The 13,692-nt window shown below is 42.1% G+C and overlaps 1 protein-coding gene across 1 annotated transcript in view; it reads left to right on the plus strand.

Moving 5' to 3' along the window:
• The window catches only part of SCAPER (S-phase cyclin A associated protein in the ER), a 960,370-nt gene that overhangs the window by 761,707 nt on the left and 184,971 nt on the right, over window positions 1–13,692 (plus strand). The window contains 1 exon segment of the mRNA XM_030187331.1: window positions 3,911–4,148. Coding sequence (XP_030043191.1) covers window positions 3,911–4,148 — 238 coding nt within the window.

Consider the following 13,692-nt stretch of genomic DNA (forward strand, 5'->3'; position numbering starts at 1 on the left):
TGAAGCGGTGCAAAGAAAAGCTACGAGAATGGTATGGGATTTGCATTACAAGACGTATGAGGAGAGACTTGCTGACCTGAACATGTATACCCTGGAGGAAAGGAGAAACAGGGGTGATATGATACAGACGTTCAAATATTTGAAAGGTATTAATCCACAAACGAACCTTTTCCGGAGATACGAAGGCGGTAGAACGAGAGGACATGAAATGAGATTGAATGGGGGCAGACTCAAGAAAAATGTCAGGAAGTATTTTTTCACAGAGAGAGTGGTGGATGCTTGGAATGCCCTCCCGCAGGAGGTGGTGGAGATGAAAACGGTAACGGAATTCAAAAATGCGTGGGATAAACATAAAGGAATCCTGTTCAGAAGATATGGATTCTCAGGAGCTTAGCCGAGATTGGATAACAGAGCCGGTAGTGGGAGGCGGGGCTGGTGGTTGGGAGGCGGGGATAGTGCTGGGCAGACTTATACGGTCTGTGCCAGAGCCGATGGTGGGAGGCGGGCATAGTGCTGGGCAGACTTGTACGGTCGGTGCCCTGAAAAGACAGGTACAAATCAAGGTAAGGTATACACAAAAAAGTGGCACATTTCTTGGGCAGACTGGATGGACCGTGAAGGTCTTTTTCTGCCGTCATCTACTATGTTACTATCCAGCTTATAATCGAAAGTGATCGCCGGCCATCTTCCGACATAAATCGGGAAATGGCTGGCGATTTCTTAAAAGCGGCGAAATCGGTATAATCGAAAGCGGCATTTTTGACAGCATCGCCGCTTTCCCGTCGCTTCGCTGGCGAAAGTTTAAGGGGGCGTGTCGGTAGATTAGCGAAGGCGGGACATGGGCGTGGCTACCACATGGCCGGCTTTTGCCAATAATGGAAAAAAAAAGCGGCGTTAAGCAGTATTTCGCCGGCTTTACTTGGTCCTTTTATTTTCACGACCAAGCCTCAAAAAGGTGCCCAAACTGACCAGATGACCACTGGAGGAAATGGGGATGACCTCCCCATACTCCCCCAGTGGTCACCAATCTCCTTCCAAACTAAAAAAAATAAAACTAAAAACCTTTTTTCCAGCCTGTATGCCAGCCTCAAATGCCGTACCCACCTCCTTGACAGCAGAATGTGTTGTATCCTCCGACAGCCTTTCCCTGGTTGCGATGTGGCTCTGGGGTGAGTGTGACACCTTTTCTGTTAGGTGCCCTGCAGAGACTCACATTAGCAATGCATTGTGGTGGGTGTAGGTTACTGGGCTCTACTCCCATGGTGCTTTTCCCCCCTGCTAACTGGGTCAGAGTGTGCCCTGTTTTGTTTCCTGTTGTAGTCCATGCGGTAGTGGCCATTTTTGTAAGCCAGTTTTAGTTCCCTTTCCTGTGTTACCCACGTTAGAGAAGGTAGTTCTTACCTTGAATGGTGCTGAAAGAGGGCATTGTACACCATTGTGCCAGCTCTGACCTACTGCTAATCTTAGTACCAGGGGACTCTTTGCCAGTGGGGCACAACCTCTGATCTGCAGTTAACTGTGAGTAAACGTGCTTATTTCAAGAAAGGACTTTTTCAGAGAGATTAGTCTTCAGGTGTGAACTGGTGTGCCAAAGTTATACAGCAGCAATAAGTCCTAGAGGCTGTATGCAGGTCCCTGGAGCAATTTTAGTGGGTGCAGTACATTTGTGGGTAGTGGGTTTAGGGGGCTCAGCTCCCAAAGTAAGGGAACTATGCACATGGTGGGAGCTTTTCCTGAAGTCCACCGCAGTGACCCCTAGGGTGGCTGGTTGGTGTCCTGGCATGTCAGGGGGGCCAGTGCACTAAAAATGCTGGCTCCTCCCACGGCCAAATGCTTGAATTTGGCCGGGGTTTGAGATGGCCGACATAACTTTCCATTATCGCTGAAAAACAAACCCGGCCATCTCAAACCCGGCGAACTCCACGGCATTTGGCCGGGCTAAACCGTATTATCGAAAAAAAAGATGGCCAGCCGTCTTTTTCGATAATACGGTTCTGGCCAGCTGTAGTGCTGCCGCCAACATAGATCGCCGGCGATCTATTTGGCCGGCAACGTTCGATTATGCCCCTCCACGTTACTATGTTGTACTGTTTAGAAACAAATATAAACACAACACCATCTATTTTGGGAAAGATACAATAAAAAGTAGCACAATTGTAATTGATTGTACAATAAACGCAGAGAGCACACAAAATGGAAACCTTGAAATGTGTCTGCATTTTTCAAAACTGCAAAGGAATAAAAGCTGTGTAATAAAAATAAAAGGATTGGACTATACTTTCCTCAATCAAAGTGAATAAAACATAGGAGTACAGTGCATAGAGATATATAGCGCCTGAAAAATCCAAGCGGCAAGAATTTCCGTCTAAGCGTATTCTATAAGCGGCGCCTAGATTTAAGTGTGGTACCTCACTTGTTTGATAGGCGGGATGGAAAGTCTCTAATAAACTTGAACTTAAAAGTATTGGCCCTACATCAAAGATCTGTGAACGATTCTCTTCTCTCTAACTGTTCCAGATTTTGTGGTGTCAATTTTGTATCACAGAAATTGAAAAAAAGCATTAGAATTTTATTAGTAAAACATATAAAAATAGGAAAAAGCATTAGAAGAAACAACCTTTCAGATAATTGATATCAGCCCATTGTTGTAACATATAGATACCAGCATATTGGATAGTACTGTAACAATTATGTCTATTATATATAATTCTTGCACCACATATATGACTGAATTTCTAGAAGTATGTGCTCTGCAGTGCTTTTACTTATGCTGCAAAAATAAGATATATGTTGTGGCTCAGGTGATATTCCAGTATATAAATTACACAAACTCCAGATATCGCAGAATAGATGCTTTGTGTGCCTTTTGGCACATTAAGAACAATAAGCACCTTTTCCAATGAATCATTTAGATTATAATTGAAAATTATCAGACTTTCTTCCTTAACGCAGTTAAATACTAAACCTATGTTTATTTTGGCCATCCTTGTTTTTCTTGTCTGTTTTGTCTGGATATTTACCTATCCATTTTTTGCCCACTGCACCAACATGAATTATGAAGGTAGCATCAGTTTTCTAAAAGGATAATATAAACAGTGCTGTTAATGAGAGTTCTTCATTCTTTCTGTTTCCCTGAATAACCATGCAAAAGGCAAATTCAGCAAGATTATTTTCATTTGGGGGGGGGAGGATGAGGATTGAGAAATTCTGAAAGATATGCAACATATTTCTAACTTGATATATTTGTAAATATAACCCAGTGTATATGTGATTTAGCAAGGTCTGTGTTGAAATTATGTCATTTGTTTATATATATGATGCATCCAGTTTACAAAGGACACATATTGTGGAGTTGAATGATTATCCATTTATGTCTTTTGCTGTCATGATTTTATCTTGTTTCTGTTTTGTATATATTTATTAGCTTTATATTGATTTTGTTATCTGCTGAGAAAACGTTTACCCTGGATCTGCGGAATACAAGTGTTTGCCAAATAAATAAATAAATTTAGGATGTGACTGTGTCATAAAATATATTTTCAGATCCTGTATTGGTCCTGGAGAAAACTGCAACCAGTGTATCTTGTGACACTTTTTAAAGGCCCAACAAAATAATTATGTAGTACAAGTTTCATATCCTCGTAGGCAGTTGCTTCAGATGTCTGATTTGAGTTGGGAGATCTTTAAAGTTCCTGTACTCTACCATCTTCTTGCTGGCTTTTTAAAAGGTATCACAACCTATAAACACTATATAAACAAAATAACTTGGAGTGGATGTGTCACAAAGGTTCACTTTCATATCTGGACTCAGTTTATCTTCTGTTTACATATTGACATGGCAGTTTAGGGGAGGGGATCTGTCAAATTTTCAAGTAAGTTTGTTTACCCAGTTTGCTGTTTTCCTTGACAGGTCTTGGAATATATTTGAGAGTCCCCGTCAGGATCCCTCAGGCCTCACAGGAGTGCTTCAGTCTTCTGATCTAGTGGGAGTCTTGCATATGCTGTACTGTATTCTATTCCATGGCACCACCTTTGATCTCAATATATCAAGCCCAAAAGAGAGTTATGCACAGAACACTATCCAAGTCGCACTACACAGTCTTCGTTTCCTCAACAGCTTTGCAGTTCTTGATCTGACAGCTTTTCAGGTGAGCAGTCCTTAAAATAATATGTTCAGGCTTTTTGTTCTCAGAGTGCGCTTCTGACTAATTACCTAAGTAGTCATGTGACAGATGGTATAATTGTATGAATACATAGACAAAACAGTTTATGAAACTTTATTCAGTTACAGTTAACACTATTGTTCATCCTCAGACTTTTTCATCTTTAAGTTTTTAGGCAAATAGTTTGTGCTACTTATGATATAAACTGGATGGAGTCACCCAGAGGTCAGCTACTAAAATGGTCAGTGGTATTCATCATAAAAGCATGGAGACAGACTTAAATAGCTGAACATGTGTATTCTGAAATAAAAAGGAGGTATGATACAGACAATTTAAATCAGTGCGTTTTTTTCTAGCAAAAAAGGTGCTGGTACGTAACGCCAGGCCACCCTTCAAGAACGGGGTGGTCACTAAGGGACCCACCCCACAATAGCCTGGCCCCCCTGCAACCAGTCACAGAATCTATGACAAGGCAGAACTGGTATGTAGAGCCTGAGCTCTTTCATTAAAACTTGGGGTCCATGGGTCAATTTTAGCAGATAATGAAAAAGGTGCCGGTACTCAGTACCCCCAAGTACCTCCTCAAAAAAAGCCCTGATTTAAATACATCCAAAAGTGTAAATACACAGAAAACAGGCTTCTTTCAGTGGAAAAAGGGGTTCATGAAATGAGGATGAAAGGAAGTAGCTTGAGTAATGTGCATAATAAGTGTTTTCTTTACAGAAAGACTAGTAGATGTCTGAAGCAAACTCCAATGAAGGCTGATAAGGAAGGCAAAGAGAGATTTGGAAAAGAAGATTGAGTTGGAGGCAAAAGCACATAGTAAAAACTTTTTTAGGTATAGTAGAAACATGAAGCCGGCAAAAGAATCAGCTGGACCGCTAGATGACTGAGGGCTAAAAGGGGCACTCAAGGCCATAGCGAAGAAATTAAATTAATTCTTTGCTCTAGTCTTTAACGAGGAAGATGTGGGAGAGATACCAGTGCATTCAATGTTGATGAGTCAGAGAAACTGAAACAAATCTCTGTAAACCTGGAAGATGTAATGGGGTAATTTGACAAACTGAAGAGTAGCAAATCTCCTGGAATGGATTGTATACATCCCAGAGTACTGATAGAATTGAAAAAATGAGCTTGCAGAGCTATTGTTAGTAATATGTAATTTATCTTTGAAATAAAGCATGGAAGATTGGAGGATGGCCAATGTAACACTATTTTTTTTTTTTAAGGGTCCCAGAGGTGATCTAGGAAATCATAGACGGGTGAGCCTGATGTTGGTGCCAGGCAAAATGGTAGAGACAATTATAAAGAACAAAATTACAGAGCATATACATAAGCCTACTACTACTACTACTACTATTTAACATTTCTAGAGCGCTACAAAGTGTACGCAGCGCTGTACAAACACAGAAGAAAGACAGTCCCTGCTCAAAGAGCTTACAATCTAATAGACAAAAAGTAAAGCATTTAAATTTAAAATATTTAAGCAGTCAAGCACAAGAGAACAGTCACAGAAGGACAGAAGATGTTGAAGGGTGGTCAGTGTGATTAGGTGTAACTCTGGTTGGAGTAGTGGGAGAAGGTGATAGAAGAATAGAAATGGGTGAGGTAAAGTAATGAGTGGGTTGATAGGGAGGTTATATAAGACATGTCACTCTAGGGGTGGGTGGGTAGAGGGGTAGGGTGGGTGGAAGCAGGAGAAGGTATTCTCTGCAGCCTATCTGTGAGATGGAAAATGCTCTCTGAAGCAGGGTTGCCAGGTGGAAAATTTTTTTCCAGCCCACTGGAGCCCAAAAAACAGCCCAAAAACCGCCCAAACACAAACCCCGCCCCTGACACCCCCACCCCCGCGTCATCACCCCCGCCCCCGCCGTCATAAACCCCGCCCCCGCCGTCACCGGCCCCGCCTCCCACGTCACCGGCCCCGCCTCCCCGTCATCGGCCCCGCCTCTTACGTCATCGGCCCCGCCTCCCCGTCATCGGCCCCGCCTCCCACGTCATCGGCCCCGCCTCCCACGTCACTAACCCCGCCCAAAACGTCATTAACCCCACCCAAAAACGTCACTAACCCCGCCCCCCCGCGGCCGAAAAAACCGCCCGAAGCACAAAAACCAGCCCAAAAAACCGCAACCCGCCGCGGGCAAAAATTTCCCGCGGCGGGTCGCGGAAAACCGCCCAATTGGGCGGTAAAACCGCCCACCTGGCAACACTGCTCTGAAGCCTAGATTAATGAGACAAAGTCAACATGGATTTAGTCAAGGGAAATCTTGCCTCACCAGTCTACTAAATTTCTTTGGTGAATAAAGATGTGGGTAAAGGTGAGCCAGTCAATATTGTGTATCTGGATTTTCAAAAGGCATTTGACAGAGTACCTCATGAAAGACTCCTGAGGAAACTAGAAAGTCATGGAATAGGAGGGTAATATCCTACTGTGGATTAAAAACTGGTTAAAAGATAGAAATGGTTAAATGGTCAGTATTCTCAATAGAGAAGAGTAGATAGTGGGGTTCTACAAATACCAACAATAAGGAGCTGATGGAACCAATAAACCACCAAGCAATTATGAAAATTCCATCAAAAACAAAACATTGAACATTATAAATTGTTTCACCTGCACTAAGTTGATGAATCAAACTAATTCTTACAAAAAACTAAGGAAGGAAAAAGACTCGGGAACCAACCTGGAGTTTTTATTTTGACTCTCAGGTTTTAACAGATAAGTTACCTCATCAGCTGAAAAAACCTCCCTAATACATTTGAGAACATTAAGTACATTGACAAAAGTTTAATAAATAGATAATGAGGTTCGTTGGGGTCTGTGTGGGGACCGCTGCTTTTTAACATATTTATAACTGATCTAGAGATGATGACTCAAAGTTGTCAAATCACAAGAGGATTGTGAAAAATTGCAAGAGGACCTCACGACTGGGCATCCAAATGGCAGATGACATTTAATGTGAGCAAGTGCAAAGTGATGTATGTGGGAAAGAGGAACCCAATCTATACGTGATTCAAGGTTCCACATTAGGAGTCACCACTTAGGAAAAGGATCTAGGTGTCATCATTGATGATATGTTGAAACCCTCTGCTCAGTGTGCAGTGGCGGCTAAGAAAGGAAATAGAATGTTAGGAATTATTAGGAAAGGAATGGAAAACAAAAATGAGAATGTTATAATGCCTTTGTATCGCTCCAGGGAGGGACCGTATCTCAAATACTGTGTACAATTCTGGTCACCACATCAAAAAAGATATAGTGGAATTAGAAAAGGTACAGAGAAGGCTACAAAAATGATAAAGGGGATGGGACGCCTTTCCTATGAGGAATGGCTAAAGTGGCTAGGTCTTTTCAGCTTGGAGACATTTGAGGGAGAGATATGATAAAGATCTGTAAAATACTGAGTGGAGTGGAAAGGATAGACACGAATCGCTTGTTTACTCTTTCCAAAAATACTAGGACTAGGGAGCATGCAATGAAGTTTCTAAACAGTGGCGTAGCTACTGCTGAGTTTGGGTGGGCACAGGCCCACCTATTCTTAGCTCAGGCCCACCCGGTGGCAGCACCCCACATCAACATCTCTCCTCCCAGGCGTCCCGGCATTTGCCCACCCATCGCTGAATCCCATCCCTCCATGGTGTACCTTACAGGCGTCCCCAGCACCTGCAGTGATTCAGTTATTGCTGCCTGCAGGGCTGGCCCAAGCAGCAATAATTGAATCACTGCAGGCGCAGGGGACACCTGTAAGATATACCAGGGAGGGATGGGGTTCAGCGATGGGTGGGCAAATGCCAGGACACCGCAGATGAGGAGAGATGTTGAGGTGGAGTAGGTGAAAAAATATATAATTTTTTTAATATCGCAGGGGGGGGGCGTGGAGTGTTGTGCTGTGGAAGGGCCATCTAAGTTAGCTATGGGGTCATCCAAAATACTGGGTCTTTAAGGTCTCCATCATCTTCACTTTTGCTCTTCTAGCTCTCCATCATCATCATTATTCTTACTTTTTAAGTTCTTTATCATTTCTGCCTGCACTGTGTGGGGCATTTCCACCCTTATCCCTGTCAGCACTGTGGTTTCTCCACCCCCCTACTGTTTTGACCCTGGAGCACCTCCACCCTTACAGTTTTAGCACTCCATCATTATTTTGTGAAATGCTTCTATTGTTATTTCTCCTCATTTCAGAAAAGTTTAGAAGTATATTTCATTCTGCAGTCACTTTGTAGCAGCAGTCAGTTAGATCATTTCTTGGCATGGCCAACAATTCCTATAAGGGGGTCTCATTGAATAAAATGATTGGAAACATACTTCAAAGGTATTGTGTATAACTATATTGTTTATCATTCCTTATTTTTACAAATTGAAAATTTTAATTTTTAACATAGCTGAGAAATCCAGTGTTGTAGCTAAGTTCAGTGTAGCACTGAATATAGAGTGAACCTGATTATGCTTTAATGATGCACAAATTCAGAGAGGATACTGGGAAATTGTCTCAATCAAAAGCAGAAAGGAACCACATTATGCTTTCATTCATTATTCAGAGCATCACATGTGTAGTAACTGTGCAATGAGGTGAGGGCAGTTGTCACACTTGCTAAGGAATTATGCTATATAAAGAGATATATCACTGGGAATCTGTGCCATGAAATGCAGTTAAAAGTTGTAAATAGAGAGGAACATTGCCACCCCATTTCTCTTGCACTTTAAAGATAATAAAAGAAGCATGCTTATTGTCACAGCAACCTGTGCTTCCTTGCTAGTATTTGTATGTGTTTGTTAAGGATTGTAGTTAAACTTTTAATAGTGCTTCTAACTGCAATAAAAGTCTCAGGTGTGTAACATACAACAGAGCTCCTCTATTTGAACTCTTTGCTTAGAATCCATCCTTTTCAGTGACCCAGAAAATATGTTAAGATGAAAGCCTATTCATTTTTTTATAGATATGACCTTCTGCTCCAGTAGAGAGTCATTGATTTCACCTGTGAGTTGTCTTAGTAGTTTACCTTAACAAATTTTTAATTTACTCTTGTTTTTCTGGTGTAAAATTTGCAAGTGTTAAAAAAAAATGTTTGAATTAGGGATACTAGATACTGTAAGACTGGCCTACTAAAACATATCCTCTAAGCTCACTAGATGAGCATTAACTTTGAAAAGCATTATTTTTCCTGCCCTTATCTGTGCAGTGACTGTCCTCATCAATTCAGAGCACACCTGATAGATCTGATTATATATCTTGGAAACAGGCTGTATACAGTTCTTTGCTCCATGTATCCTGTGGGTTTACATTGGTTTTAAAATTTAAGATGGCAATTTAGTCTAAGAAACAGGGTGGTTTTGTGCACTGTCTAGTTATCAGTTCAAAAATTGTTTTACCTTACAGCAGTAGTTAAAAGAGATTTGCATTTCCTAAAGAATAAAAAATGCAGCTTCCACTACCATAGAGAACTAATACGATCATAGATAAACTTAGCAGTCTCAGATATGTGATACCACATCTATTTTGATGGTCTAATTATTTGAAAGATGGTACTGAGAAATAAAACAGAGTAGGGAGCTGCCATTAATTTTGGTCGAAGAGGAAGTAGAGCTTCTTTGAAAAATGAGTTTAGCTTGTATACACAAACTTGTGTGCTCTTTGACCTACTGTTATCAGTTCAACTTAAACACTGAGGCTGGGCCACAGCATGTGTGGACATGACTAATTAAGTAAAGGCTAGACCCAAGGCACAGCAGCACATGAATTAAGGTAGCAAATGGCTACTATACTGCCCTCAAAGGAGTAAAACACATGATATGATGTATTTAGAAGTGATTACGTGTTTTACCCCTTTTTTATTGTTTTGCTGTTTATAACATTTATAGCAAATAGGGACTACTTTCTTATACATTTTTTGTCATCCCTCAACATTTATCTCCTTAGGACAGTTGCCTGTGAAATTTAGGTTGCTGTCCTGGTACAGATCTAAAAGGTTCCCATTAGCTTGAGCCCTTTATTGCTGCTCATGTGCTATTGGTAGGGCCAGTGAAAACGTTTGAAGTGTAAAACTAGAGTTCTAGATTTTTATGGAATCCTGTGATTGGGGACATGAAGCAATCAACAGGATGGAGTCTGCCCAAAGGACATATACTAACATGATCAGTTGTCTTTCTCATAAAGTGTACGGTACAGACTTAAAGATCTGTATATTTTGACAGAAAGATGAGAGGGGATATATGAGAGGCATTTAAATACCTTCAGTGTATTAATGTACAGGAGGCAGGCCTCTTTCAGTTGAAAGGAAACTGTGGAATGAGATGTCATAGAATGAGTGTAAAAGAAGGTAAACTGTGGAATAATCTAAAGAAATACTGTTTTGGTTTTTTTTACAGAAATTGTAGTGGATGCATGAAACGGACTCCCAGTGTTAGGACAGTATCTGAATTCAGTAATGCATGGGTCAAGTATATAGGTGTTTGAAACAGAGGAAGGGATTGTAGAGTTGGTGTAGATGAGCAGAATGGATAGGTCATATGGTTTTTATCTGCTGTCATTTTCTGTTTCTTCAAGGGAGCTGTCATCTTTCCAGGTCTTAGCCAGGAGTCTGCAATTGGCTTGCCCCTAAGGGGGATATGATTTTTTTTTTTGTATCATACTGCTCTCTAGTAACACTGGAATAATAAGGAAATGACACTACATACCAAGGATGTCCTCTTCTATAGTCTTGCTCACTGAGTTGTGACTGATGCCTCCTTCAGGAACACTGTTTCCCAGATCCGACTGTTGTTTAAAACTCTAAAAGCTTTATCGAGGAATGATTCTTCTCTTTCCGGAATTGCTTTCCTCTTTCTTGGACTTCTCCAGTAGACAATAGATGTCTCATTTCTTCTCATTGGTACAGACTGCAGCAGGAGTATACGGCCAGCTCTCTTAGTGCTGTGTGTGCTTGAGCACCCCCAGTATTGAACAGACTTTTTGTGTCCATCGAGAGGTGATTTCTATAGGGTTTAGCATCCACAATAATTTTGAAAAGTTGGATCCCATGAGTAGGATGACGTTTCTACTGATAATGGGAACTCAAAGGTCTTGTCATCTGGAGAGCAAAATTCCATTCAGAAGAGTAGGCTGTCTCTCACCTCTCTTGGACTTGATGGTCAGCCCTAAACATAGTTTCTCATCAGTGCTTGGAGACACATTTTCTGATGTGGTCTTGGCCCTCTTAAATGTAGTGTTCTAGTATGCTTTCCTCCAGGCTTGACGCATACTGGGGCTGTAACTAGCTGCAGTCCCTTCCCAGTGACAGAGCCAGCTGTTCTTCTGCTAACAGATTGGTTGATTTGTGTTGTTGTCAAACACTGAAGCCTGCATTCCTATTCTACTGGACATTGTGTTACTCAGTGAGTTACAAATTTGTATATCACTAGAAAAGTAAAGTCTTGTGCTGTGCTCATAACCTCCAGGGATCTTGTGCTCTTACCTCTTGGGACACCCAAGACCTGCACATTTTACTTATTGAGATGCCCAAGGCTCTGCTGTTGCCCCTCAGTGTACCTGAGTACTCCTTTAACTGATTAGGATTCATACTTTTCCTCTGGTTTGTCCATTTCAGAGCTTTGTGCTTGGAATTTTTGGACGTTCCCGTGCTCTTGGGTTTCTTTCATGCTGTCTGGACCATTTCTTCTGAACCGTTTTTCATTGGGCTGCTCTAATGCATCAAGTATTTTAAACTTACATTTTACAAATTACATCATTGGAAACGGGAGAGGTTCCGTGGGATTGGAGAATGGCGGATGTGGTCCCTCTTCACAAAAGTGGTGATAGGGAAGAAGCTGGAAACTACAGGCCGGTAAGCCTCACTTCGATTACTGGAAAAGTCATGGAAGCGATGCTGAAGGAAAGGATAGTGAATTTCCTGGAAGCCAATAAGTTGCAAGATCCAAGACAACATGGTTTTACCAAAGGGAAATTGTGCCAAATGAATCTCATTGAATTCTTTGACTGGGTGACTGGAGAATTAAATCAGGGTTGTGATATAGACGTAATCTACCTAGATTTCAGCAAGGCTTTTGACACGGTTCCCCACAGGAGGCTCTTGAACAAACTGGACGGGCTGAAGATAGGACCCGAAGTGGTGAACTGGATTAGGGACTGGTTGACGGACAGACGCCAGAGGGTGGTAGTAAATGGAATTCGCTCGGAGGAGGGAAAGGTGAGTAGTGGAGTGCCTCAGGGATCGGTGCTGGGACCGATTCTGTTCAATATATTTGTGAGTGACATTGCTGAAGGTTTAGAAGGTAAAGTTTGCCTTTTGCGGATGATACTAAAATTTGTAACAGAGTGGACACCCGGGAGGGAGTAGAAAACATGAAAAAGGATCTGCGGAAGCTAGAAGAATGGTCTAAGGTTTGGCAATTAAAATTCAATGCGAAGAAATGCAAAGTGATGCACTTAGGGAGTAGAAATCCATGGGAGACGTATGTGTTAGGCGGGGAGAGTCTGCTAGGTACCGATGGGGAGAGGGATCTTGGGGTGATAGTATCTGAGGATCTGAAGGCAACAAAACAGTGTGGCAAGGCGGTGGCCGTAAGTAGAAGGTTGTTAGGCTGTATAAAGAGGGGAGTGACCAGCAGAAGAAAACAGGTTTTAATGCCCCTGTGTAAGTCGTTGGTGAGGCCCCACCTGGAGTATTGTGTTCAGTTCTGGAGGCCGTATCTTGCTAAGGATGTAAAAAGAATTGAAGCGGTGCAAAGAAAAGCTACGAGAATGGTACAGGATTTGCGTTACAAGACGTATGAGGAGAGACTTGCTGACCTGAACATGTATACCCTGGAGGAAAGGAGAAACAGGGGTGATATGATACAGACGTTCAAATATCTGAAAGTTATTAATCCGCAAACTAACCTTTTCCGGAGATGGGAAGGCGGTAGAACTAGAGGGCACGATACGAGATTGAAGGGGGGCAGACTCAAGAAAAGTGTCAGGAAGTATTTTTTCACGGAGAGAGTGGTGGATGCTTGGAATGCTCACCCACGGGAGTTGGTGGAGAGGAAAACGGTAACAGAATTCAAACATGCATGGGATAAACATAAAGGAATCCTGTTCCGAGGGAATGGATCCTCAGAAGCTTAGCTGAGATTAGATGGCAGAGCCGGTGGTGGGAGGCTGGGCTGGTGGTTGGGAGGCGAGGATATTGCTGGGCAGACTTCTACGGTCTGTCCCAGAGCCAGGGGTTGGGAGGCAGGGATAGTGCTGGGCAGACTTATACGGTCTGTGCCCTGAAAATGACAGATACAAATCAAGGTAAGGTATACACAAAAAGTTGCACATATGAGTTTATCTTGTTGGGCAGACTGGATGGACCATGCAGGTCTTTTTCTGCCGTCATCTACTATGTTACATCAGGGGACCAATCCATCTTCTCACATCATGACAACTGCATAATCTGGAAAGTAATAAATGTTAAAATACAACAAAAAGGTGGACCAGACTTTCACCACTAAGAATGCTGGATAGGAGGATAAGGTCTCAGATGTTACTGGATCTATTCGCCCTGTACATTC

The sequence above is a fragment of the Microcaecilia unicolor genome, chromosome 1 (genome assembly GCF_901765095.1).
Source record: "Microcaecilia unicolor chromosome 1, aMicUni1.1, whole genome shotgun sequence".
Taxonomy (NCBI): Eukaryota; Metazoa; Chordata; class Amphibia; order Gymnophiona; family Siphonopidae; genus Microcaecilia; species Microcaecilia unicolor.